Source organism: Photinus pyralis, unplaced genomic scaffold, assembly GCF_008802855.1.
Source record: "Photinus pyralis isolate 1611_PpyrPB1 unplaced genomic scaffold, Ppyr1.3 Ppyr1.4_LG8, whole genome shotgun sequence".
Taxonomy (NCBI): Eukaryota; Metazoa; Arthropoda; class Insecta; order Coleoptera; family Lampyridae; genus Photinus; species Photinus pyralis.
In genome coordinates, this window is record NW_022170819.1 from 11,774,098 (window position 1) to 11,801,384 (window position 27,287).

Below are 27,287 nucleotides of genomic sequence, written 5' to 3' on the forward strand. Positions count from 1 at the left end.
GTTGACGTTCCGTATGTCATGTTGGAAGTTTCTTGTTATTGAAATGTGAAGTTTAATTTTCAAAAGTAATTTAGAGAAATTTAGCAAAATGTCTTTACCGGGCAACGGTATATTCGTCGTAAAAGGCGAAATTTCAATTTTGATAACGGCAATGAGACGTGGTGTAAAATGGTCCTCACATTCACACCAAGACGAGGAACTCGATCTTCTAATGCATTCCTTTCAAGATTTAAAGGACGTTCTGAATAAAATGGACGATCTTAAGCTTCTCGATCCAATTTTGTTTCTAACTCCCTTTTTAGATGTTATTAGATCTGAGGAAACGACAGGTCCCGTCACTAGTCTAGCACTATCAGCTGTTAACAAATTCTTATCTTACGGGATTATCGGTAGTTCTCATTCCTTTACAGACACATTACTCGGATTGTTGCTTTCAGATCCAACACACGCATCTATGCCTACTGTCGTCGATAATATTGCGGACGCAGTAACGCATGCCCGTTTTGTGGGCACCGACCAGTCATCCGACGGCGTAGTTTTAATGAAAATCTTGCAGGTATTGCGCACCTTAACTTTGTCGCCCGAAGGTGCCGCTTTAACGAACGACAGCCTTTGCGAAATTATGCTGTCTTGTTTTCGTATATGTTTCGAGGGCCGCTTGAACGGTACTGCGAAGCGGCGAAAATACCATTCATTCAGAGTAAATTTTTGCAGAACTTCTGCGAAAAACGGCCGAGCACTATTTAAAAGACATGGTTCAACTGGTATTCATGCGTCTACCGCAGTTTCCCGAGGATTTACGAATTGGCGGCATGAAACATTTGAAAATAAAGCCGGGAGCGATTGAAGCGTCGCGTAAACGAAAATCGTCTCGAAATAAAAATAAGAATGCACGTGCGGTGGAGGAAAAGCTAGCAGGTACTTACTATAGGTGTTAACAATTTGGACGTAGTGTAAAGAGTATAGCAGTGAGACAATGGTTTTGGGAAATGGCAAACTTAATGCATGTTGTTATGTTGGTTTACCGAAGATTTCCCCAAATAGCTAAATTTAATGTTCGTCAAATAACCGAAGAAAATTGCGTTTTCATTTTCCCTAGTATAAGCGGTTGGAAATGGACGGTTTTCGTTAGCGCACTTTTTGCAGAGAACCTAAATCTGTTATTGGAATTTCTATAGCACGTTAGATGTAGAAACTACATGCTACTACTTTCTTATGGACACCATATTGAATTTTTACAGAATGAAATAGTGAACAAACAAAAATTACTGCCACCCTATACTTTGACATACATTTACAAGAAAAATGTCAAAATTCAAATGAATTTCTTTTTTTCTTCCCTATCATTCTGTAAAAATCCAATATGGCGTCCATAAGAAATAAGAAAGTAGTAGTAGTGGAAAATTCAGATTCTCAAAAAAAAGCCCATAGCAAGGTGCTAACAAAGTTCAGATGTGCATGTGCAGGAAGAGTGGTGCAACATCAAGGAAGTAGTAACATAAATACTTTGAAAGGAGAAGTGGGAAAAGAACGAAAGCAAGAGGGTAAGAAACAATGGATTTCAGAAGTTCTGGCCAAGATTAATGAAGAAAGAAAATGGGAAAATTATTAATACTGAGGAAGGAAGAAATAAGTCGAGGAATAAGTAAAAGCCAATTAATAATCAAATAAGATCACATTTCGACTTCATTTACGCCAGCTTTCAAGGAACTCACCAAAACGTTCCCACCTCTACATATAAAACGCTTGTATCTCTTATCATTCAAGTAAAGTACCAAGTTCCATCAGGAAGTGGAATCGAAGATGGGACAAGAGAGGGAAATGTGTTACCTAGAAGAGAAAGTATGGGCCACACAGCAATATATACCTTCACAAATACACATACAACTAGATAATTCCTACAGTTTCTTTATGCACATTTTATAAGATAAATTAGTAGTAATTCATGGACCCATGAATTTGGCAGCTTTATTGAAATTCTAAATCAAACTCTGACTCAAAAATCTGATTCTTATATCCAGTCCCAATTCAATAGGTTGGTAAATAAACAGGTTACATATTCTTTCTCATTGAAACTTTATGAATTGTGTATCTATACACACGTTTTTTAATTTTCTTTTTGGATAAAGTCCCTTTTACATTTTTAAAACTGCGTGGAAACTTCTTTGTCGAACTTCTAATGCAATTTTATTCGCAATGTTCCAAAATCACGTAATGTTCCGTTATTCCCTGTTTAAAGAATTTTTCGACACTTTTATGATTAAAAAAACTCGAAAAAATCTTTACAAAGAATTTTCTTTGATAGCCCGGCCGCCAAATATTAACCCCAGGATACTCATCTTCGTACTGGTGACTACGATGCTAAGAGTTTCATTAATTTCTCACTTTTCTAATCGGACTAATCCCCTCTTTAAAACGGATGTAAATTGAGCCCTCACTCAGACTTCCAGGCGCTATCGGTAATTAAACAATAACAGCCCATTGAAAAATACTAGTTAAAAATGACGCGTATTTCGTTGACCCCAATTAACCAGCTAAATTCTTTACATCTTCATGAACCATGTTTGTCTGGGAAGACATTTTTCAGCCTATAAATACTACTTTACTTATTTCTGCGGGAAAAATTTAAATCCAAACCTAATGCTTTCGTTACAGTACGTACGCCAATTTTCCGAGATAACGACTCGACCGATTTTGTTCAAATTTTGAATATGCATATTAGGGATAAAGAATCAGTCCAAGAATATCTTACTCTGCGTAAAGGTGTCATTGTAGAACCGGCCCTTAGTCCAGAATTCGGCCGGCGGTTACGTTCAGGGAAGCAATTAAAACAGCATTACGGCACACAGACACGGTAGCAATTGCCCTAACGGGAACGCAAGCAACACACGGGGAATCAAATACAGAAAAAGCCAAACAATCCCTTTTTATAATTAACGGAAGAGCAAGTATCAAACATTTACATTTAAATTTATCGGTACGGTGACGGATAAAAGTACAAGACGTACGCGAATAATTACCAAAAGATTCTACGTTTCGGTTAAACACCAAACGCAAAAAGATCCCCTTTAAACAACGGCTTCGACCATTTCATAGAGAGATCGACGGGTTTCCCAGCCGACACAGCGTATTTGATTGTTTACATCCAAAAGTTAACACTTCTAACATAAAAATCTGTAATTGGTCTTAAAATTTAGCTCAATTAAGTGCGCTTCTAATGAAACCCCTCACGACTAGTTCGGATGCGATTTACTCATTTACTTAGCTACTGTTAATTACACTTATTTAATTTGCCGGATTAAAATTTCCAAATTCGGTAGCCCAGTTTATGCTCATTGTTACCTCAAATTTTGGGTCAATCGCAACAGTCTGCTATAATGAAATAAACTGTACGACTTTGCAGCTTTAACGGTCGTTTTATATTAACATAGGAAACCAAAATCATCTACGAAACTGAAAGTCTAAAGTATGTCGGATATTACAAAAATTATTTACATATACAGTACAGTACAACCTCGTTAATCCGAATAGATTCGGACCACCGACCTTTCGGATTATCGCGAAACTAGTGAAAATAACAAATTTGGACACAAGCATTAAGAAATAAACTTTATTCTTTTCAACGTCTTCAGGGGTGTTATCGTTGTTACGAGGAACAAAATTATTTCGGACTAGCGTGTATTCGGATTATCGAGGTTGTACTGTATCCCTACGGGAACAATAATTATCAGGGCCGGCTCAAGGTAAAAGTTACAGGTAAGCAAGCACTAAAATTCGCGCCTCCGTCCGCCTCGCTAAATTTTGAATAATGGGAACGTTTGGCAAGCATTTTTTAATAATACAGGGTGTTCGTCATGCAGATATTTCAGGGGGTGATAGCACTCGTCAAAATAAGAAAAAAAATGCAAATATGTGCGTGGTTTAAAGGGCGTCATTTTCGTTATACAGGGTGACAAAGTTTCAATTTTTCTCTCGTATTTTGCGTTGTCTCTTTTATGTTCTGGGATAATTGTTTCAAATTTGATACATCAATTATTTTGTAGAATCTACAATAAAGTATCAAAATAGTTCGTCGTGGTATACAGGGTGTTGCATTTCCTTTGCCACCCTGTATAACGAAAACGACGCCTTTTAGACCATGCATATAGTTACATTTTTTTTTATTTTGACGGGTACTATCCCCCATGAAATATCTGCATTACATTAATTAACAGTCTGTATAAAGGTTCATATTTACATCATTTCTCTAGCAGACCCGACGAACTTCGTACCGCTAATTCCAATTCAGCAGAGTTGAACATTAGGTTATTTGTAGCTTTAAAATTGTGTTCTCGCATTTTTTTGAAAAGCAAAAGTTGTACAAAAATGCTACAGGGTTTTCTGAAGGGATAACGCGTCTGCTATTTACCTACAAATATGCCCGCCGTGTACGGATTTTTACGTCCGTGGTCCGTCAGTCATTAAACTCGAGAAATGTTTGCGCCCCTTTTCGTCTGCGACGTAAGCGGCGGGTTACACCGCTTACACCTAAAGCCGGTCCTGATAATTATAAAACTCATCAATTAAATACGGCAACTGGGTTCCTTATCGGCGGCTAAAACGGCGCAAGTTCCTTCTGTTTCCAACTCCTAAAGGGAATAAATAGTTCTGGAACAACAATTTTCGTAACGAAGCGCCTCTAGATACAGAGTGTTCAATAAAGCTGGTGGCGGTTATCTATGTACAAAGTGTCCATAAATTCCGGTATGAAAACAGCGCTTCATTACAAATATCCACGATAACAGCGCGTCCTTTTCAGATTATTGCCGAGAAGTATGAAATGTTCCTGTTTTTCTTGTAAGCTTGTCTCACTGTTGTAGTCTTACACTAAGACTTAGTGGTAATGTAATCTAATAATATGTTATTGTAGAAGGTGATGATGCACAATCGCCCGTTGTAACGAAAGCGACGTCGTTACGCACGAATCCACTATCAACCACTCCAATGACCCCAGGCGTTAATATTGTGGACATGCAAGGGTCAATATCACGTTCGACACCACAATTGTTATCAAATGAGGCAGTAGATGCGACATCTCCCAGTAGTTTTCCTGAAAACGAGAGAAACGGGGACGAATCTGAACCGTGCGCTGAGAGCAATATCATCGTTAACGTACAGAGTCCGGGTAGTTCGGACGTTTGTGCCGAGGATGACCCAAACGATCAGATAAATTCGCCTACGACGGAAGAACCCAATTTTCAAAGTCTTGACGTCGAGAGCAATGAACCGAGCATTCCGGAGACGGTTGCGGATGCAAACCAGCAAGGTTTTGAGGTTCAGGAAGAAGTAAAGGAGTACATTAATCCGCGAGGTATCAGGTTCACGCCTCATCAAGAGACTACAGCCTTAATACCGTATGGCATTGTATCGGTGCGGGAAATGTTTAGGTTTCTAATCAGTTTATGTAATCCCCTTGATAAGCAAAATACCGACTCGATGATTCACTTGGGGTTAACTCTATTAACGGTCGCCTTCGAAGTGAGTGCCGATAATATAGGGAAGTACTCCAGTTTGCTGACCTTGGTTAAGGACGATCTCTGTCGAAATTTATTCTCGTTGCTCAACACAGAGAGATTATCGATTTTTGCAGCCGACCTGTCTGTGTCATTTCTAATGTTCGAGTCATTGAGAACCCACTTGAAGTTTCAGTTGGAGTTCTACTTGACAAAGTTAATTGAAATTATTACAAGCGACTCGGTAAAAGTAACGTACGAACACAAAGAGTTGTCCTTGGACAATATGGTGCAACTGTGGAAGGTACCCGGTTTGGTAACGGAACTTTACCTTAACTATGACTGTGATATATACTGCACGAATCTGTACGAAGAGTTAACTAAGCTGCTGGCGAAGAATGCGTTCCCCGCCACCTCTGGCATTTATCACATGCATCTACTATCATTGGACGCATTGATAACCGTTATGGACGATATCGAAGGTCACTGTTTGAGGAGCAAGGGAAAACTGGAGTTTGCCTCGTCTAATCCAGAAAGTGAGGGCGAGTTTACGAACATTAATGATTTTATCGGGAAAAGTTCACGGCAAAAAGTATCCGAAAATGTTCCAAATAGGGAGCAGCTCATTGCAGTAAAAAATATTAAGAAAGTAAGTACTACATCAGACAGACAGACCCACACATTTCCTTACTTGAAAATTTAAAATAAAGCATATGTATAGTGTGTGCCCATATTTAAACAGATTCACATTCACTGATGATAATAATAATAATAATAGTTTATTTCACGACTTTTTGATATGAGGTCATAACTGAATTGTCAAGGTTTTTACAAATCAATTGACATTGAGGTTTATAATTAACGTATTTATATCATTAGCCTGCCTAGTACTAGGTGATTTTTAAAACGTCCAATACCATGTGTGGTGAATACCTTTTTTCAATAAGCAAACTCCACTACATGATTTCTTCTTTTATTTCTGCCGGACTGAAACTGTTCGCTTTCAAAGCCAAATCGAGAATCCCCTTTTGAGTCTCTGCAAAACTAATTCTCACTCAGTCTTTAGATAATGAAACCCGCCCAAAATTTCACACAAAAACTCATTGAGAACCCCTGCTTAAAAATGACGCATATTTCGTTGACTCCAATCATCCAGATAAAATCTTGACGTCATCCAGATAAAAATTTGTTTGGGAAGATACTTTAGAACCTTGTTTCCCGTAATTATAGAGTGACCTGCATAATCTTTTTTAGAGGTGCCCCTGCAGAAGGTCTTAAGTTGCTACAGCTATTGCTTCTAATTCTTTAATCCGTGACACGAACTTTCTGCATTTTGTATTTATCTTAGTAGCAAATAGATCTATGCCAGGAATGATAATTGTACTGGAATTTTTGTGAAAAGGTCGTCCCATAATTCTATTTCTGGATTTGTGGCTTCTAGATTCTGCATCTGCCACCAAATTATCCTAGTATTGATATAGGATGCAATGATCCACAGATTTCTGGATTCACAGTATTGGCAAATTTTTTTTGGATAATTTGGAGAGTATGTATACTGTATGCCACCCATCTTATTAATAATGGGCGATCAAAAATGAGTTGCTGTCGAGTCGCCTTTGGAAGTTCAAGTTAAATACGATTTCCCATGTAAACAAAAATTCCAAAGGTGACTTGACAGCAACTCATATTTGATCGCATTGTATATGAAACATTTGAGTGGATGTTCAGTAATAAATAAAATCTTCTGTTTTATGTACTTAATTTTTAAGAAAGAGGTTAGTGTGTGGATTAGATAAGGATCAAAGTCAAAGATTTTATGTACAGGGCCAAATAAGAATGCGAGGTACTGTATTTGGGAACCTGTCCATCGTAGAGGCTCGCGGTAAAAAAAGATATTACTAAAACGGCCTAGAGAAAAACCTGGAAAATAATAATAATAATAAATCGTCTTTATTGAACATGTTCTCTGGCGAAATCTAGCTCAAGGCTATTCTATTTAACCAGAAAGCATGGAACAAATTAAATATGCACAACACAAGATAATCAAATGATAATAGAATACAAAAAAACAAACAAAAAAAACATTATACATATCTGCAAGAACTATCACAAATTATGATTATGATTGAGAAGATATGCCTTTAAATGTTTTTTAAAATTATTTCCGCTATATTCCGTGATGTATGAGGGAAGAGAGTAATAAAGTTTCACAGAATTATAACTAAAGCTTCTTTGAAACATACCTGTTTGATGATGGGGTACAGTGAGTTTATTATTAAAATGTACGTTAACACGATGTCGACGTGACGCAGGTATCAGTCTTTCAGCAATATTTTTAAGTTTCTGAGAGGGTCGCTAGGGGGCGTAACTGCAATCTGGAATCTAAAAAAGTGATTTTTTTGTGAATTCAGCTATATTAACCTAACAAAAAATGTCCGGTCTTTGAAAACGACGATAATCTGAACTTTTTTTGTTTGATAATTATTGCTGTATCTCTAAAAATGAAGTAGTGGGGCTGGAGGGTATTCAAAGGTTTCCGTAAAGAACACTATGTATCTTCGAAACGGCTGAGCCGATTTGAACAAACTTGGGTTAATTAAAAAGAGTTATTCTTCGGCTACAAATATTATATTTGAAGTTTTGTTAGTTTCACATATCGCCGCTTGAGGGCTTTTTTCGACATTCCAACAGAAATGGGTAATTTTCTCAAAAAAATTATATGCGTTGGTTTGATTTTTTTCATGAAAAAGTAGCTAAATGATGCCTAAACAAGCTCGCAAAAACCGCATCTCGATGTCTTGTTCCTAACCTAAAATTTAGGCCAATGAAAATTTTATACCCTCAAAATTTTATTTTTTTAAGCTAATTTTTCCGGAATTATTTTTATTGTATAATTTGTGGCCCTAAGGTGGATCAATTTAAAAAAAATATCGAGATGCTGTTTTCGCGAGCTTGTTTAGGCATCATTTAGCTACTTTTTCATGAAAAAAAAATCGAATCAATGCATTTAATTTTTTTGAGAAAATTCACCATTTCTGTAGGAATGTCGAAAAAAGCCCTCAAGCGGCCATATGTGAAAGTAACAAAACTTCAAATATTATAATATTTGTAGCTGAAGAATAGCTCTTTTGAACTAACCCGAGTTTGTTTAAATCGGCTCAACCGTTTCGAAGGTGTTCTTTACGGAAGTCTTACCCCCCACCACTTCATTTTTAGTGATACAGGAAAAATTGTCAAACAAAAATGGTGCGGATTATCATCGACTCGAAAGACCGGACATTTTTTTGTTAGGTTAATATAGCGGAATTCACAGAAACATCACTTGTTTAGATTCCAGATTGCAGTTACGCCCCCTAGCGGTCATTTCAGAAACTTAAAAATATTTGCCAGGTTTTGCTCATGCCCGTTTTAGTAATAACTTTTTTTACAGTACCTCGCATTCTTAGTTGGCCACCCTGTACAAAAAATAGTAAGTAAGATTTTACTTGTGCCCACCTTCAGAACTCACGAGCCAACACTGTTATGAAGGATGAGGGAAGTTGACAATTCAAATTGCTACTATATTTGTAGTTTCTTTTTCCCTGCTTGAGACTGTCAATTTTCATCAGAAAAAAAGAAATCATTGCAGCGATTTTGACATCCCAGCAGTATAGAGATATTGAAGAGTGTGGAGCAGAAGTTGCTTCCTTTTGATTTGAACTTTATACCCTATGAATGCTCTGACTTTCATCAGGCTATCTCGAAGACAGGTGGCTGGCACTATTATTTGTGCACTTGTAATGGCATTTATAAGGGTCGAAGTCCTCATTTGCGTAAAAAAAAAATTAAACCTCTACACCCCTGGCAAAAATGTTCATATTACAATTAGTTTTTAATTTACCCACGGTTAGCTCAGTAATAAAGATGTTTTTTTATACCCCTTACTGTACCTTTTATCTTCTCTTAAAATCTGAAATTCAAAATCTTATGCTCTGGTTTGATTGAATTAAATACGCATATGGCTTTAGTTGATTGAATATATTAAGTAAAGCAAAAGCTATAAAATTTTATTTACACGCTTCTGAATGTAACTGGATTCATAAAAAGAAATACAAAAAAATATGCAATTCCTGTCTCGTGATCCTTATCTAAATATTTTATCTTTACCACATAATCAATTACTGGTACATTCTTCTGTTTAAAAATATAGAACTGAAATTACATGCAAATCTCAATCAATGAGACAAAATACCCCAAATACTGTGTTTGAATTCGATTCTTATCAGTAAGTGCAATACAAAATCTGTTCATACAACTACTTTTCATTGGTCGATTTCTTCAGGGATATCAAAATTACTTAAAAAAAATTAATATGCAATTTCCTAAAAATAACCGGCCACTAAATCAAAAAATTTAAAATACTTTACAGTAATTGACATGAATGAGATGCCTTTCAGACAGAGCTGGGTCAATCGCTCTAATTTTCTCAAAAATGCTCGCAAGCATCGAGGTGTTTTGCAAAGCGAAACCGCTTACGAGTGCCGAGCACGCCTAAAAGTGCTCAAGCGGTTTATCGCGAGCGCTCGGGAAAAGTGCTCGTGAGCGGAAAAAAAATTCTCAGAAGCGGAAAAAACGCTCGAGAGCGGAAAAAACGGCTCGCGAGCGGAAAATCATTCGCGAGTGAAAAGAGAGCTCGCGAGTGAAAAAAGAGCTTGTGAGCGGAAAAAAACGCTCATGAGTGGAAAAACCGCGAGTGGGCAGAAAAAAGCGCTCGAGCGCCGAGCACTAAGCGGCCGCTCCGAAAAGTGCCCGCGATCCGCTCGCAAGCGCTTTTTCGAGCGGAACGCTCGCGAGCAGTACCCAGCTCTGCTTTCAGGTTACAATTGGTTCAGGTTCAGTAATGAATTAAAAAAATTTCAACCCTCTTTGACTACCCACCACCGCCGCACCATCCGCGAAATAAGCTTTGTATGTAGAGTTCAGTACCTATGTCTAAAATAAGTATTTTTTTAAATAGTAACAAACTTACGATTTTTGAAATGAGATTTGAGTTTTTCAAAAATATATAATAGTTTAGTGTTTATTTTTAAAAATAAGTTTGTTTATTATTTCAAAAAATATTTATTTAGGAAAAAGTTGACTACGCCATTGTTATTATTATTATTATTGATAAATTTAGTATTCCGTTTCGCAGCGCTGTAAAATCTAATAAATGAATGAAATTGAACAAATTTGTAATGAAAATTGATAATTGAAAACCCCTCCATAAAAATGATCACTTGTCATTTTTTTGTAAAATGAACTGAGGACCAATTGAAAATTTTTTTACAAAATGTTCTATCAATTTATAACTTTGTTATTTTGGTTCTACAACTAAAAGTTACTGGCCCAAAGTTGTAGAGACTTTTATTGTTATCTTTTAATAAATGTGTTGTGAGACCAATAGTTCGTCAGATAAACCATAAAAACCATTTGCACCCCTTTTTCCAAGATGGCGGCCGCGGCACAAGGGCTGCAATTCCACAAACTTTGAACTCTTTCTTGATATCAAAAAAATAATGTTGCGTCCTCTGACAAACGCACGCTAGTCCCAAAAAACTGTAACATTTCCATGGACTAAATACAAATCAACATCGATAACAGAATCACATTGACCTCTAATTCAAATGATATGATCGAATCTGTGTTCAAACTAAAATTAATGACCACCATTAATGACCCATCGTTATTGTAGATGCTAAGGAAAACGTTCGCATGACGTAGATACTTTGCTAAATCGAAGGCGTGAAACAAATTTCGTTTTAGTGGCTTCCGATGGGCACAGATTATTTCAACCACAAACCGAAGAAGGGCATCCAATTCTTGCAAGAGCACGGCATTCTTAAGCCCGATCTGAACCCCCACGAAATCGTCACCTTTCTAAGGGAAAATCCGGGCTTGGAGAAGAAGATGATCGGCGAGTACATAAGCAGCCGTAACAACTTGCAGATATTGGAGGCGTTCGTCAAGATGTTCGATTTTAGCGATATGCGCGTGGACGAGGCGTTGCGATTGTACTTGGAGACGTTTCGGCTGCCCGGCGAGGCGCCCCTCATCTCGCTGCTCCTGGAGCATTTCGCCGAACATTGGCACGTACGTTGGTAGCTTTAGGAGGCGGGCTCTATTCTGTCGGTTTCGCTTTTTAGAAATCGAATGGGGAACCATTTGCGAACGCCGATGCCGCTTTCACTTTAGCGTACGCTGTGATTATGTTAAATGTGGACCAGCATAACCATAACGTTAAAAAACAAAATATTCCTATGACTGTGGACGATTTTAAGAAGAATCTGAAGAAAGTGAATGGTGGAAGTGATTTTGATCAAGAGTTGCTGAATGATATTTACAATGCGATCAAGTGAGTAGATTTGCTTTATTTGTGACAATACCATTACAAAAATCATCATTTTACATAATAGACATACATGTGTTGCCCTCGTAACAAATAACAATGGTACATGGGGTTGTGACAATTCTCTAATCCAGTGGTTCTCAAAGTTGTCTGGGCTCCGACCCATCTAAAAAAATTCCAATTCTGGGACCCACCTCTTAGTTGTTTTACTTACAAGAAGGGTATAAATATTGGTAATGCGCAGATTGCCTAGTGGCGAGTTGTGGAACTACTTAATGCTGTCTTATTGGTTCTAAATGAAATTTTAAATTTACCACTTTCTATTTTTTTGTTCATGTCTTATACAGTGGCGAATTACCCATTCAATATTCGCTCGCGACCCATACTTTGGGAAAAAATTCTCTAATCAGATCAGACCAGTTAAAATCATAAGGTAGTATAACCTGCACAAATCAAATGCGTATGATATTCATTGATTGTGCATTTGGGAGTTTCCCCATAGAAATTGATGCATAAATAAATAACACTCTCAACTTAGTTACTAACTTCTTCCAATCAACTTCCAGGAGCGAGGAGATCGTCATGCCAGCGGAACACACGGGTTTAGTGAAAGAAAACTACCTCTGGAAGGTTCTATTAAGGCGTGGAATGTCGAAGGACGGATTGTACATTCATGCGTCAGGCGACGCGTTCGATTACGATCTATTTGCATTAATCTGGGGCCCGATCGTCGCCGCTTTGTCCTTTATTTTTGACAAGTCGGAAGATCCCACCGTATACCAGCGAGCGATTAAAGGCTTCGAATCGTGCGCCTTCATATCATCGCATTTCGGAATATCGACAAATTTGGACATGCTGATTTTGACGTTGTGCAAATTCACGCTGTTCAATAATCAACCTAAGAATTTTGGCGGTATACAGTTTGGTGCCAACCTAAAAGCGCAGTGCGCCCTCAAAACGTTGTTTAATTTAATACATCAGCACGGCGATTACGTTCGGGAGGGTTGGAAGAACGTCTTTGATATCTTCCTGTCGTTGTACTACGAGAATATGCTGCCGAAATCATACATGGAGGTCGAAGACTTTATCGATCCAAACGGAAAAATCACTTTGGTGTGTGAAATCATGCAATCGCAGAAACAGGACACCGGGTTGTTTAGCTCGTTGTACTCGTACATGGTATCCTCATCGGAAAACCTATCAAAAATTCCCACCCCCGAAGAGCAGGAATACATCGATATCGCGAACCAGTGCATTAAGGACTGTAATTTCGATCAGGTTGTAACCGATTCGAAATTCCTACACGAAACTGCACTGCTACACCTTGTGAAAGCATTGGTCGAGTTGTCCAGGGGACCGGACGTACATAAATCTTTGGGTTACAACTACAATCAGAGCGTTACCATATTCTTTATGGAATTACTTCTACGGATCGTTATTCAGAATAGGTAATTATGCTAATTTAGCGTTACTCTCTTTCAGTATGATTATTCTGAACACACTTTAAGGTTAAAACAATCTGAAAAATATCTATGGTCACGATAACACTGTTTTTAAAAAACATGGGTCCTACTGTATTATAAATATTGCTTTGTTTAATGGCAAAGCGCATAAAGCACCTGTCCAACTAGCTCAATTTAATAAAGTCACTCATAAAAACAAATTAGATGAAATCCTTAAAATCTACGGTCGCAATTTAGGCTCAAACTGATACAAAGCTTTTCATTTAAACACAACACAAATTTATTCGATAATTGCTGCAATAAAGAGTGGCAACAGTGCCAGCGACAAATACCACGCTACAAACGCTTGATCAAAACAGGTTCAATAACGTCGAAATTAATTACCTTGTACTGTCAATAATCCAGTCTTACACTGCAATTGGTAATTCATATGTGCACAAACACTCAACTCACTTCTTCTCAGGAACTCCACTTTTTTATTACATAATTTATTTTAACACTAATTTAAAATTCCTTATAAGTATGATCCAATAATTTTTGTCGTTTTTTTTGCTTTTGCCATTGCACTAATACAATTTCTCTTATTTAGCAATATTGTATTTTGATTTATGACTTTATTTTGTTTATTGTATAACTCTTTTAACAATTTTCTTTCGCTTTAGTTATAAATCTGTCATTATAATTATTTTTCTTAATTTTTCTATATTTCTGCGCGGCTTTTATTGAACAACATTTAAGTTTGTCCTGTATTTAGACTGGATAGTCTGTTTGGACAATAAATTATTATTATTATAATTATACTTAAACTGTTCTCCGAATACTTTACACAAAACTTCTCCTTCACTCGAATTCGACTGTTTAATTTACCACGACATACTTTATATCTCTTAATTCACTAATTAATTTTCTTCACTAAAGTTTACTAACCTGAAACTGATTGGGTTTGTAACAACAAAGGTAACCGGCCATGTTACAACACTTCCTCTTTTACTAAGCGCAGACTTCATCTACAACTGGATAAAAACATGAGATAAACCGTTATAAATATGACAAGAATAATAAAAATAACCCTATCAGAGAAGTGGCCTGCCTCACCTAACAGCATGCGCTGCCATATCTTTTCGCCCCGGAAAACGTTCACGTAACGATGACTGTGTTCTTGTATCTAGCGTGAAAATTTTAGAGCATTCCTTATTGCCACGATTTCACTGCAGTTATGATTCAATTTTAATAGTTTAGTCGTATCTTGATGGAAAGATGTGTATCTTACATCTGTTGAAGATTTTAAGGCATCTGTGAGTATTTATTCATAGTTTTTGTACTTCGTTATGATTTCACGATGTTTTTGCTGCAGTTTTGTGAGTCATATGTGACATTTAGGTATTTTTACGAGGCATAAAGGAACATCATCTTTTTGTACAGTTTAGTGTTGCAATCCTTTCTGAAAGTGACTTGTTCTCATCTGATCATAATTGCAATGGTTGTTCCAGTCAAGTATTCAATCGATCACTGAGAAAGTACCAGAATTGAAGCGTGTTAATTAGCCGCTCTTTTATAACGTTAAATTTGGGTAATCGATATTTCTGTCCACAGACAAGCCAGTGATCTAATAGTGCTCCTTGCGCGGAGTTCAAATCCGATGGACCTACCAGTTCTTTTGTTTATTTCTTCTTCTATACCCAAGGGACACGAACTCATTGACTCTTTTGGTATTGTACATTCGCTTTAAATTGGTCCTGTGAGCCAGATCAAATCTTTTTTGTTTTTTTTTGCATTTCCTTACCATACATAAACGTAATATTATTTGAAAATGTGTAGAATAACCTAAAGTTGCGTGTTGTACAAAAACGTTTTGATTGACCCATAAGCTTTCATTTTCTATAACGTCCACGTCGTACAATTCACTGCACTATTTTAGAATCTCCAGTTCAGTCACGATCAAGGTCACGATATATGCCATAATGGTCTACACTCTATTCATTTTAAGAAGGTAGCGGTAGAAACCATAGGGACAGTTTGACCTTCACTGTGATTGGTTAAAACACGAGTCTCTATTACGCCGACAAATAAAATGTGTGTCGAATTCGGTCTGTTAGAAATTTCAGTTACGAAACTAAACTATCGAACTGTCATTAGCTGTCAATTTCAAAGATCTAAGCATGATATCGTTTGATTTATATTTATATTTTTCAAAATTTTGTGCAGTTTTATATTTTTCCTGTGTGTGTCGATCTTTAAACACAGCGCCATCTACTACCTTCTGCAGTATAGTGCAGGGGTCGGCAACCTGCGGCTCTTTTGATGTAAAGTTGCGGCTCTCTGCATTTATCTAAAAAAATTAGTTCATTTTTTCTAAATTCATGTTAATGAATCTTATTTTATTACGAAATTGAAAGTACACTTGCAGCGCATAATTACTTAATTTGTGACACTTGTTTGTCTTTTTTTATTATCACAGCCTACTCCGATGTATAAACATGTAATTAATTAATAAGAAAAAAACTTGAATAACCTAAAAATTATGTACTTTAAGTACACCTCGTATAAAAATGGAAGAGGACACAAAACACAATCGAATAGCGAAATAAAATAGAGGTAATTGAAAATTTGAAAAATAATAGTTATGGTACTTTGAACAAATGACATTGAAACAAGTACACATATTCAGGATGTTCTATTTAAAAAAAGCATTTATTTACCGTAAAAATGGGACACCCTGTCCATTCAAAAATAATTTCTGTAGATCCGCAACCATTTATAGTTGACATTTGCACACAAGATTTTTTTAAAATCTTTTTTACCAGGTATAAGCTAAGAAAGACGGACGCACTGTTGCAGGACCCTGTATATGACCAAATACTATAGTATTGATTCGAAAATTTTTAGTGGCTCTTTAAAAACTGCGAAATTTTGCAAATTGTAACTTTTGGCCCTTCCGTTTCAATAGGTTGCTGACCCCTGGCTAGTGGCAAGGATACCTGGTTCGCACCTGGGTGGCTGGGGTTCGATTCTTTGCATAAAAAATTATTTCATAATGTATAGTATTGAAAATGTTTCCTCCACGTTGGTTACGCCAATGATGCTGATTTTTCTAACTGACTCGTTGACTTGTAATTGCTCCTTAGGCTATAGCTCGTTGAATGAAACTTACTTTTTTTGCTTTGGCTATATAGTCCATCAAATTAGCGCAATTTTGGACAAATAAAAACATTAATCGGTAAAGATCTGAATTTTGGTATACACATTTATTGGGACTTTCTAATGAACATACTAAAAGTCCCTGTCAAAATCTGTTGCGCTCGAGACGCCATCTTGGAAAAACGGTACACTTTTCCAGTTTTTTGCCCATCTCTCGGCAATTATTACTGACACGAAGAAATAGTTTACATGAAAAATATAGTTTACTAAATTCCCTATAAAAAAGAGTATTTACATTTTTTTGGATCTCCAGTACTTTAGCTGTAATCTCACGTTGAATACGTCAGAACGCGTTTAGGCCCCGTATCGTAGTTATAGAAGGAGGGCCGTCTTTTTTATGACTACACCGATAGCTGTAACAGAGCCAAAAAATGAACAGAATCGTCGTGCGATAAAGCATTCTAGCAATGAGATAATGTTTGATGATACATCATGTTTTTTTCAAAAAGGTAAGCGAAAATGTGTAAGTGTTGGAGCAACGAAATGATTTCTGAAGCTGAAGAACGCCCTATCTGCATAAGTATAACGTGCCTGTTAGTGAGAGATATTAAAACCGACATCGTTATCAGACCTTCAGAATAACCTTGACCCTGTTCGGACTGCACTGAAGGCTCCCAGTCCACACTCAGTGCTCACATTGAAGATGAAAGTTCTATTGAGAGAGAGTTTTATAAGAAACCTTTAAACGTGTCTCATACCAAGCTTGAGTGCGACGACTTCGCATATATAAAAATACTGGTAGAATCTTCAATGAATTTAATGATTTGTAAAAAGTTGTAAAAAAATATCTGCGCGACTGTTTCGAGAGCTCAGGATACTTGATTCCCTATTCGATGTCGGATTATAGCTAAAGTATTGGACATAAAAAAAAAATTTAATATGATTTTTTGTGGGCAATTTAATAAACTATATTTTTTATCTGAACTATTTTTCCGTATCAATAATTGTTGTCGATATATAGGCAAGAAACTGAAGAAGTGCTCCTTTTTTCCAGGATGGCGCCTCGAGCGCAACAGATTTTGACGGGGACTTTTAGTATGTCCAATAGGGAACACTAATGAACATGTATACCAAAATTCAGATCTTTACCGATTAATGTTTTTATTTTTTCTTATTTGACTGGACTAATATAAATATGTACCTGTTATGTTTTCACCTTCATGTGATAAATAAATAATGTGGTATTGGTACATCCAAAACTGAAAAATTTATAATTTGAGTATGTTAAGAAAATTTGGGAACATTCATAAAGCACTAAATATGAATGTGCCGCAAAGATCAAAATCGATACGCTACCTGAATTATATCTTTAAATCAATAAATACTGTCAAATGCAGGTAATAGTCTGCTTTATTTATGATGCAAACGTTATAGGTATGTGTAGATCTGTGGATATAGTTACAATTTAAACATAAACATAAAACAATAGGCAAATTTTCATAAAAATACGCACGAATTTAGTTTTGCTAGAAAAATTAACTCAGATTTTTAATTTGCAGGGATCGAGTAATGTCGATATGGAATATTGTCAGAGATCATCTTTACACATTGGTCATGAACGCGTCTCATTGCGATTACCAATTTTTATTGGAACGAGCCGTAATCGGTCTTTTACGCTTGGCCATACGATTGATGCGTAACGAGGAAATGAGCCCGATCGTTTTGCAGTCGCTTCGGATGCTTTTGTTGTTGAAAAGTTCGACGCTCTTTAGGATATCTAGGCAAATTTCGTACGGATTGTACGAATTGCTTAAGACGTCCGCTCAGAATATTCACACCAGTACTGATTGGTCGATTGTTTTTACGCTATTAGAGTGTGTCGGAGCCGGAGCACAACCGCCTAAAGCGGTTTCGGGCGAAAATAACGCCGAGCAAGGTAACGGTCGGTGTGAGTTTTGGGGGTGTTTAATTTAGATTGCGCAGGTGCCAAGTCGGACGGAGAAGGCGCGGCGAGTAGTGAGGATGAGCATGTCAGCACGGATCGCGGGTATACATCAGATTCAGAATTGACGCGTAGTCCTAAACATGTATCTAGTTCAAGGCCTCAAAGTCCTCTCATTGTTACAGCCAGTTCACCAGTTACAGTACAAAGTAATACTGGTGGTTGGATTGTTGTGAGTATTAAGTACAACATACAAAATTACTACACCCTGGACTAGTCCAGAAACAGAATTTGACCAGCTGCCGTCGATTTTTTGGTGATGATTTCAATTATAGGTGGGCAAAGATACCGAAGTGCAACCAGTTGTTGGACGTACACTACCCGCCGAACAGTATAATTTGGCATTGGAACGCAATTTGGGTCCCCACGATCGCAGTGCACTCGTCAAGTGCTGTGAAAGTTTAGCGTTTTTAGTTAGAGATGTCGCACATATCACCCCGTACAACTTCGACAACTGCATTCACTGCATACGGACGTTTGTGGAAGCTAGTTTAAACGGAAGTATGATCAATTTAATATTTGCTTAAGTTTAGTTGGGGAAATTGCTTCACAAATAATAATTGATTATGCGCATGCGCAAACTCGGTGTTTTCATGTGTTTAGTTTCATTAGAAGAGTACTCGAACAAATTCAAATACTATTTTAACGAACCTTCATAGGGCTGGGCAAGTTTCATTATGTTGCATTGCCAGAAGCATAGAATCAAGAAAATTTATGGACTTTTTAACTTGGAAAATCTGTAAAAGTAACATAGGATGTGTTTTCAGCTAAGCGAAGTAGACGCATATCAAATCGAGAGTCGGCCGGTCGTAAGAAGCTAGGCGGACGGAGACGTGATCATGCGCAGACAAGAAGAAGTCCGATTACGAGCAGTCCGGACGAGGAGAGCGAAGACGAGGACGACATTCCAAGCGGATATCACCAAATTTCCATACAAGTAAATGCGGTCGATAGTAATCCGGTTTTATTTGTGATAATTGTAGCTCTTGGATTTGATGCACACGTTGCATACGCGAACCGCCCAAATATTTCGGTGGTGGGCCGAAGAGGGCGGCGAGGTCGGTAGCGAGACGTCGCTGTGGACTCAGGGTTGGTGCCCATTACTTCAAGGTATTGCCAGACTGTGCTGTGATGTGAGGCGGCAGGTAGGTTTTATTTGGAGCCCACTTTGATTGTTTTCTGGTAGGGTAGACGGCTTTGCGATACGCTGCGCCTGATGTGTTGCCTACCCATTATTATAATCAGAATCATCATGAAAGTATCGCGGCATTTAAATTTCCGCGTCAATTTTTTCGTGTGCCGCTCGTTTGTGATAGTTCGGCGAACTATGAAATGCGTAACTCACAAAAATAATTTTCCTGTAAAACTGGTAATTCATTTTTCCCATTTTTTAATTGTGACTGTTACTGTTAACAATTTACCATAAATATCTGTAGGCAATTCGCGGCGTGTATCATATTTGAATTTTTATGAATTTAAATTATACAGTTACTTCTCACATGCGGTCTTTAACAGGTTGTTTGTATATATACACAGTAATGGACGTTGTTCTTTTGTGTTGTATGAAAGGAGAGACGGTTAGCACTCCCCTAGACAAGGATGGATCTATAACACACATGGTTAAGGCACCTTAACCACAGTTTTTTTTAATATGTAGAACTGTTAGAGTCTTCTTTACCAAAGCGCAACTTTTTACATTATAGTGTATACAGTGAATTTTTTTTAAATGCGAACATAGGAGTTAGCATGCAATGTAATTTCCCTATGTTCGATTTTTAAAAAAACACATCAATCTATTGAGTAGTTCAAATGAGTAATAGATACAATTGACAGCTGTCACATTTTTTAAAATACCGCCGTCCAATTTAATTACGAAATCGGTTAGGTTATTGCTTAGAATGCCAAGGAGGACACTTCCAACATTTATTGTAATTGTTTTCGGTATTTTATTTCTTATTTTCTTCATTTATGTATTGAATAAATCAAATTAGTAGAATACTAGGTGCACATGACCTACAAATAATTGAAGGTTGGTTCACAATGAATTGCGATGTCAGCGCGTGCCATGTGAAGTCAAGTTATCGTAAGTTTAAGAAAAATTTATCCTAAAGTTGCTATGGCCTCACACGGCTTATTTAAAAAAATCTTACCTAGTGCTCTTCATCATAAAGACTATCAATTGCTGTTCATAGTCACACAAGTTGTACGATTTGGGAATGTGAACCGCGCACACCTCATAGATTGATGTGTTTTTTTAAAAATCGAACATAGGGAAATTACATTGCATGCAAACTCCTATGTTCGTATTGAAAAAAAATTCACTGTATAGATGATTATAGTTTCAAGAGACAAGATGATATTCTTGCTTTGTCAAATCCTGTGTTGGTTCCCGCCGACACTGTGCAGCGGCGCCACTTGCTACACTCTAATTGTTGATTTACTGTCCGCCAAGATACAGACTTTATTTACAAAAAATATGATTTCATTTGTTTGGGGTAATGTTTAGAAGTAACATCTAAAAAACTGTCGGTTTACTTTTTCCATAAATCGTCTTGATGGAGAGTAAAAAAATAAAACAGATTAGCGCAATAATCGGTGCAAAACATCTAATCTTTAAACAATCGGTATTCAGTTCCTATAAACTTTTTTAAAAAAATAATCCGAACATTTTGTAGATATAGGTCTAAATTTATGAAATAGTTCTTAAAAACATTTTTTTGAAAAACAACTTGAGTTCTCATGGCGGGCGCTCTTATGGAAATTTACATTGGGTGTAGTGGGTACAGAAGACTTAACGAGCGGCGTTCTGGTAGTACTTGTTAACGATCCTCGAGATCGTTTATAATTTTGTATTGCTGTCTGTCTGTCTATCCGTGTGCACCATAACTTTGTGTAGAGACGTCCGATCGCTTTGAAAATGGCTACACATGTTTTTCAAGATATAAGAAAGGTCGCTATTGTTTTTCGGCTACGTAGACTAACGAGCCAAAAAGTTACATCTCAAAAACTGCCCAAACCTCCAAAAAAGGGCTTCTTTTATAATTATTGTTACAAAGAACATATGAATGTCCGGTTTTCTGTTATTAAATATTCCTTAAACCTCAAGTAACTATGCAGATTAAAAAAATTGCGCATCCCGCAACCCAACTTTTGTATTTGCGCAATCCCAATTTTTTATCTGTTAAGATATTTAAATGAAATGTTTTTTGTTAAGATATTTGAATGAAATTTTGTATGTAGGCACCTCAAATAAAAGTAAAACTGATGCCGAATCAAAAAATTTGTTTTGCGCATGCGCTATTTCAAATTTTTTATTTGTTTAGATATTTAAATGAAATTTTGTATATAGGCACCTCGAATAAAAATAAAAATAATGCCGATCAAAAACTTTATTTTGCCCAATTTTTGACATTTTCGGTAGTTATGAACCTAATTACATGAAATTTTGTATGTATGCATCTCTAATAAAAATAAAACTAATGCCGAATCAAAAAATTTGTTTTGCGCATGCGCTATTTCAAATTTTTTATTTGTTCAGATATTTAGGATGAAATTTTGTATATACAGACCTCGAATAAAAGTAAAACTATTGCCGATTCAAAAATTTGTTTTACAAGCTATGTTGATCTGGTGGGACAGAATCAACTTCTTAAGGTGTGTTGTAAAAATGATGTCTGTGCGAAGTTCTCAAGGATTGTTCGGTATTCAGTTGTATTGGATTTTTCTTTTTAACATGGATGTAGGGCCATTGACTTTGTGTGGTTTGATGTTGCCAAAAAAACAAGAGCATAGCGAAAACACTTATATGTACTGGAAAAAAATGAATTTTAATTTCTCTGTACACAGAAACTCGAAAAATATGACAGTGTGTGCACAATTTTTAAAGCGGAAATCTGTGTTATATTTGTCAATCCTTTGGAATCATTTAACTATATTTTTGAGTAACTCAACTTCTGAAAATCGTCCAGGAGATGGAATTTCTTGGAACATTTTGGAAATATTTCGTTGACTTATGGCATCTTCTTGAAATTTTGAAATTCATTTACACTTTTAACAGAATCATTTGGAATAATCTTGCAGTTATATGCAATTTAAAAGATTTTTGAAGCTTCTGTTGCTTGGCTTGTTAGCACGATAACGTAGTAAGGAAAATTGCTATCACTTGACATGGTTATAGGTTTCTTCTCAGAATGTGGTAAGCAGAAATTTGAATAAGCTCAGGATCTTCCCATAGATGATAGATTATAATTGAACTGAAAAAAAATCCAAAAAAAATAACAAAAATATCATTTGGAAATTCAGTACCAAAGAATTCAAATAAAGAAAAATTCGCAACATTTTAGGGAAATTTTAGAGAAATTTTAAAAATATGAAAAGTTTTTGACGATACAAAAATTCTGAAAAATAATTGTAAGGATTCACGTTACCATACGAAGAACAGAAAGATCAAAAAATTCGGAAACATTAAACACAATTGGAATTCAGGCGATTGCGAAAAAAGAGAAGAAAGACAAGATCTACAAAAATATAAGAAAACTACAAATTTATGAAAGTTCAAAAATGTTGAAAAACGGTAACAGGCTTTCCTTAAACATTCGAAAAAAGGTATTGGAAAATCAAACATTTAGAAATATTTCCAAAATTAAAAAAATGTGGAAACTAAAAAATTAAAGTTACATAAAAATTCAAAAAATGAAAAAATTAGATAAATAGAAAAAATTATACAAATTCAAAAAATCGGAAAATTAATGAAAGAGAAATCATAGCTAATTCTAAGTAGCTAAAATTACACGTGCGAGCGAAAGTACTTTAATATTAATATTAAAATCAATTTGTATAATGGGCTTTAAAATTGCCAACACCAACAACACGACTAAAACACATGCAGAAAAACACCGCAAATACACTGATATAGCTTTCAAACTTGTAGGTCATGTTAAAGACGTTAAAAAGGCGAAGGGAGAACTTTTGGTCGAGACTGTTTCAAGTAAACAGTTGAGGCAACTTATGAAATGGACGCGTTTCAGTGAATTTGAGGTCGAGCTTGTACCTAATGGAATGCTTAACACGTCTAGAGTTTTAACAAACCGTTAGTGATTTTTTCTCAGCTTTCTGATAGCGCTAAAAGAAAATTTTTATCACTTATGAGTTTCGAATAAATCACATCAACTTTAGTATTTCTTATGGACGCCATATTGGATTTTATGTCATTCGCTAGAGAGAAAAATTGCAAAATCAAGGAGACTTAATATTTTATTTGGGAAACAACCTTGCATTTTTGCCTGTTTACAATGGCATGGTTATGGCAATAATTCCATGGCCGTGCCCATGGTGACTATGCAAGACAATCTACGAGCAAAAAAATAAGAGGAGAGAAACTTGCATTGCAGGAGCATGAGACAGAAATGGATATAAAGGAAGTTATAAGAGTGGGTGGAAACGCGTCATCATTGGCAGTGGTGTAATAAAACAAAGCTGATATCGTCTCTTCTGTTTTATGATAAATCAATTCGACATAACTGACCAGCGCAAAGGAAGTAATGTGATGGCGACTTCCGTCGCGTGCTATGGTATTTCCCACCACCGTTATATTCTCTCCTCTTATTTTTTACTCGTAGGAGACAATAAACGAACGAATTTGGGTTTAATAATAACAAATACCTTAATATAATAATACAGGAAACTCGCTACTATTTGCATTTGCGTCATGCGAGACACGCGAACGAGCGCCATCTACACGGCCCGGTGTGAAATGACCAAAAATTAAGGAGGAAATTAATTATATTACCAAGGTTATTTAATATATAAGATGTGTGATATTACTAAATACCTTAATTTTATTTATTTATTCATAACAATAACAAAGCACGTAGAATCACCAAAAAAGTTCAAACCGTCATGGAGCTGTAATTTGCGACCGGATTTCAAAGTCAGTTTCCTGTATTAATATACTAAGGTATTTGATAACAATCAGCCATGGAATTATTGCCATAAGAAATGCATTGTAAAATACTTAATGACACTGTAGCGTCTTAAATTTCAAGATACTTAGAAGGATTTTCTACAATATTTAAGCACTTTACAACGATTCTTTGTTTAATTTAAAATTTACAGGTCCGAATGAGTGCGATTACGTACCTTCAAAGAGCATTACTGGTTCACGACTTACAAACGCTCACCGGTCCCGAATGGGAAGCGTGCTTCCACAGAGTGCTATTCCCACTACTCTCACTACTACTGCAACCGATAGGGCCGAGCGACGCGCAGTTCTTGGAAGAAACGCGAATGCGTGCCGCAACCGTCCTCTCAAAGGTATATCAAATCGTCCACGATAATTTTTAGCTTAGCACCCAATCTGCAGGTATTTCTCCATCACTTAACCCCATTGCTTTCGTTGCCGACATTCACGCAACTTTGGATAACGATATTAGATTTCATGGATAAATACATGCACGCGGACAACAGCGACTTGCTTTACGAGGCCATACCCGAATCGCTAAAAAATATGCTGCTGGTGATGGATTCGGCTAAGGTCTTCGAGGGGCAAGAAGGACCGGGTCAGCTGTGGAGCATTACGTGGGAGAGAATAGGGCGGTTTTTGCCGCATATGAAAGAGGAATTGTTTAGGGAGAGAGATCAAGAGAATTTAAAGGAAGAAGTTGTGCAGGTAAGTCATATATGAAATCATGTAGCTTTATTGGGGTTGGGACAAAATTTTGTGGGAGACACGACAAAGGCAGGAGTAGATTAGTTGCATTAAGTACCTAAAATAATCTTTTGCATGATATTATGAAACATTGAACCAATGAAATGTCATCTTGAGTCGATTCAAGTCTCTCTGGGTTGGGCTTATTTCAAGGTTAGAAATTGAACGGCTGTTTATTTATAGAACCACTTGTAGGTTCAACATCAAACTGAGCAACCATCAATAACAACCATTCAACACAATATTGAAAATGCAACAAGATCTAGTATTATTCTTCTACCTCCTTCCAGTGAGCCTAACATCGCTTCACCTTTGTTTGCTCATTTGGGACAGGTATGCAATTTTTCCCCGTAATCACCAACTCACAAAGTTCATTCGTTACAGATGGTGTCGACCCCGATAGGCGCGCCAACCTACGCTGAAACGAGTCCGACGTTTGCTGTTCCAAACTCGCCCATTTTACAGACGACGCAACCGCAAATCGCCACTCAACCGACGTCCGGCTTGCAGATTCAACCGACAGTTCCTTACGCGATGCCAAATTTATTAGTCAATTCGTCCAACGAAGGGCACACATTTCCAGTATTATACAATAAAAGCTTCACCGAATCGCAACCCGTTTCCTTATACTCACAATATATAGACAATCCGTACAACTGCCCACCTCCGCAAAACACAACTGCAACGGATAACGATAATTCCACCGTTACACAAAACGATACCACGACGGATACCAATTCGAAGAATATAGCCGAAGATAACAATTCGAATTACGAGAGTAACATCAGTGAAATTCAACCGAATAACATTTTTCAATCGGCGAACTACTTCTGTTCTGGCTCGGAATTTATACCGCCCGGTTCCGAAATTCTCTTCGCATCTGAACAAAAAAATCAAAGCTCGTTATTGAACAACGTACCGATTATATCAAGTGTGAACATCAATCAATAGGTCAATTAACGCATGATTGTTAGTGTCATCTAGAAAATTTGTTTATGTGAATATTTTGTACGCGATTGAGTGAGAGGGTGAATTGTTTATTTATATTGTATCATTTTTATTTGTTTTTGAATAATTTATAAATTGTATTTCTAATTGTATAAAATCTATAATGCATAGGCTGATTAGAAAAAAGACTTCTATTGAGAATTTGTATATACTTCATGAATAGTATGTAAATATATTGTGTATATTACAATGTTAAAGGTGTTGTATTTATTAAAAGGAAAGGCGCATTTCCTAAAAATAAGAGGAATCTAAAAAGGGTTTCCTTAGCAGCAACTAAGAATTATCTTTTGAATAGTATTTATGGAGTGGAGAAACTTCTTTTAATTACAAAAAATGTCTCATTTACCGCTTACCCATTCAAACATGGAAATTTTTATAGTAGGCTTCTCTATGGTACAATAAGACAAAATAAATTGGGACATCCCGCTGAACTTTGTTTCCTTCGTAATGAACTTTAAATGGAATTCGAATATTATTGATTTCAAAAAATAAATTGTCTGAAAAGACTGGTCACAAATTCAGGTTTTTTTTTCGATAATAATACAAATAAACACAATAATTTACATAAATCTTCAACGGCTTTATGATCTCTCGTTTTGAATTTAAATGATAATATGAACGAATGGAACTTTTATGGGACGAAATTCTTTCGTTGATGTGTTCTTACAGCTACGGAGTTAGATCAATACGCTGGGGAAGTTAACAATTCATTTCTTCAAATGCATTCTTAAAACCCGACAATATGAATACTCCAACAGCTCTTGGAATGGGACCTCTTTGATGATGATCAATTGAATTTCAGATTTCGATTGTTGATTTTTCTGGTCAGTACAGATTTGGGTTCGTAAAAATAAACGAGCACTAGCTTAAATTTACTTTTAAGGGTTTGTTCTTGAATTTTAGATTTAATGTGTGGGAAATCCCTTTTGCGGACCTTCCCCCTTGGTTAATTTTCACTTTAGCGGTACCAAAATGAACATGAATATTACCATTGTATATATTGGCCCGTATGAATAAAAGTAAGCAAATGCTTATACTTGCAAAATTCAAAGTAAATACTCGTAAGTGCTCTTTCGCACTGGGCGACTTAGCAGCGCTTCTAAGCAGAAGG

General features: G+C 36.5%; 1 protein-coding gene and 1 non-coding gene across 2 annotated transcripts; both read left to right on the forward strand.

Moving 5' to 3' along the window:
• On the forward strand, nucleotides 1-26,375 carry LOC116177764 (Golgi-specific brefeldin A-resistance guanine nucleotide exchange factor 1). The gene is made up of 16 exons (XM_031496854.1): nucleotides 1-389; nucleotides 438-665; nucleotides 715-918; nucleotides 4,910-6,141; nucleotides 11,277-11,603; nucleotides 11,657-11,865; nucleotides 12,426-13,307; nucleotides 18,020-18,396; nucleotides 18,444-18,634; nucleotides 18,738-18,963; nucleotides 19,230-19,399; nucleotides 19,446-19,607; nucleotides 24,577-24,774; nucleotides 24,824-25,129; nucleotides 25,364-25,501; nucleotides 25,553-26,375. The coding sequence occupies exons 1-16, from the start codon at nucleotides 89-91 to the stop codon at nucleotides 26,117-26,119; spliced, it is 5,718 nt and encodes a 1,905-aa protein (XP_031352714.1). The 5' UTR covers nucleotides 1-88; the 3' UTR covers nucleotides 26,120-26,375.
• LOC116179881 lies at nucleotides 20,018-20,108 on the forward strand. Its single transcript, XR_004147064.1, has one exon. It is a non-coding gene; the product is annotated as a U6atac minor spliceosomal RNA (small nuclear RNA).
• Nucleotides 26,376-27,287: the final 912 nt, after the last annotated feature.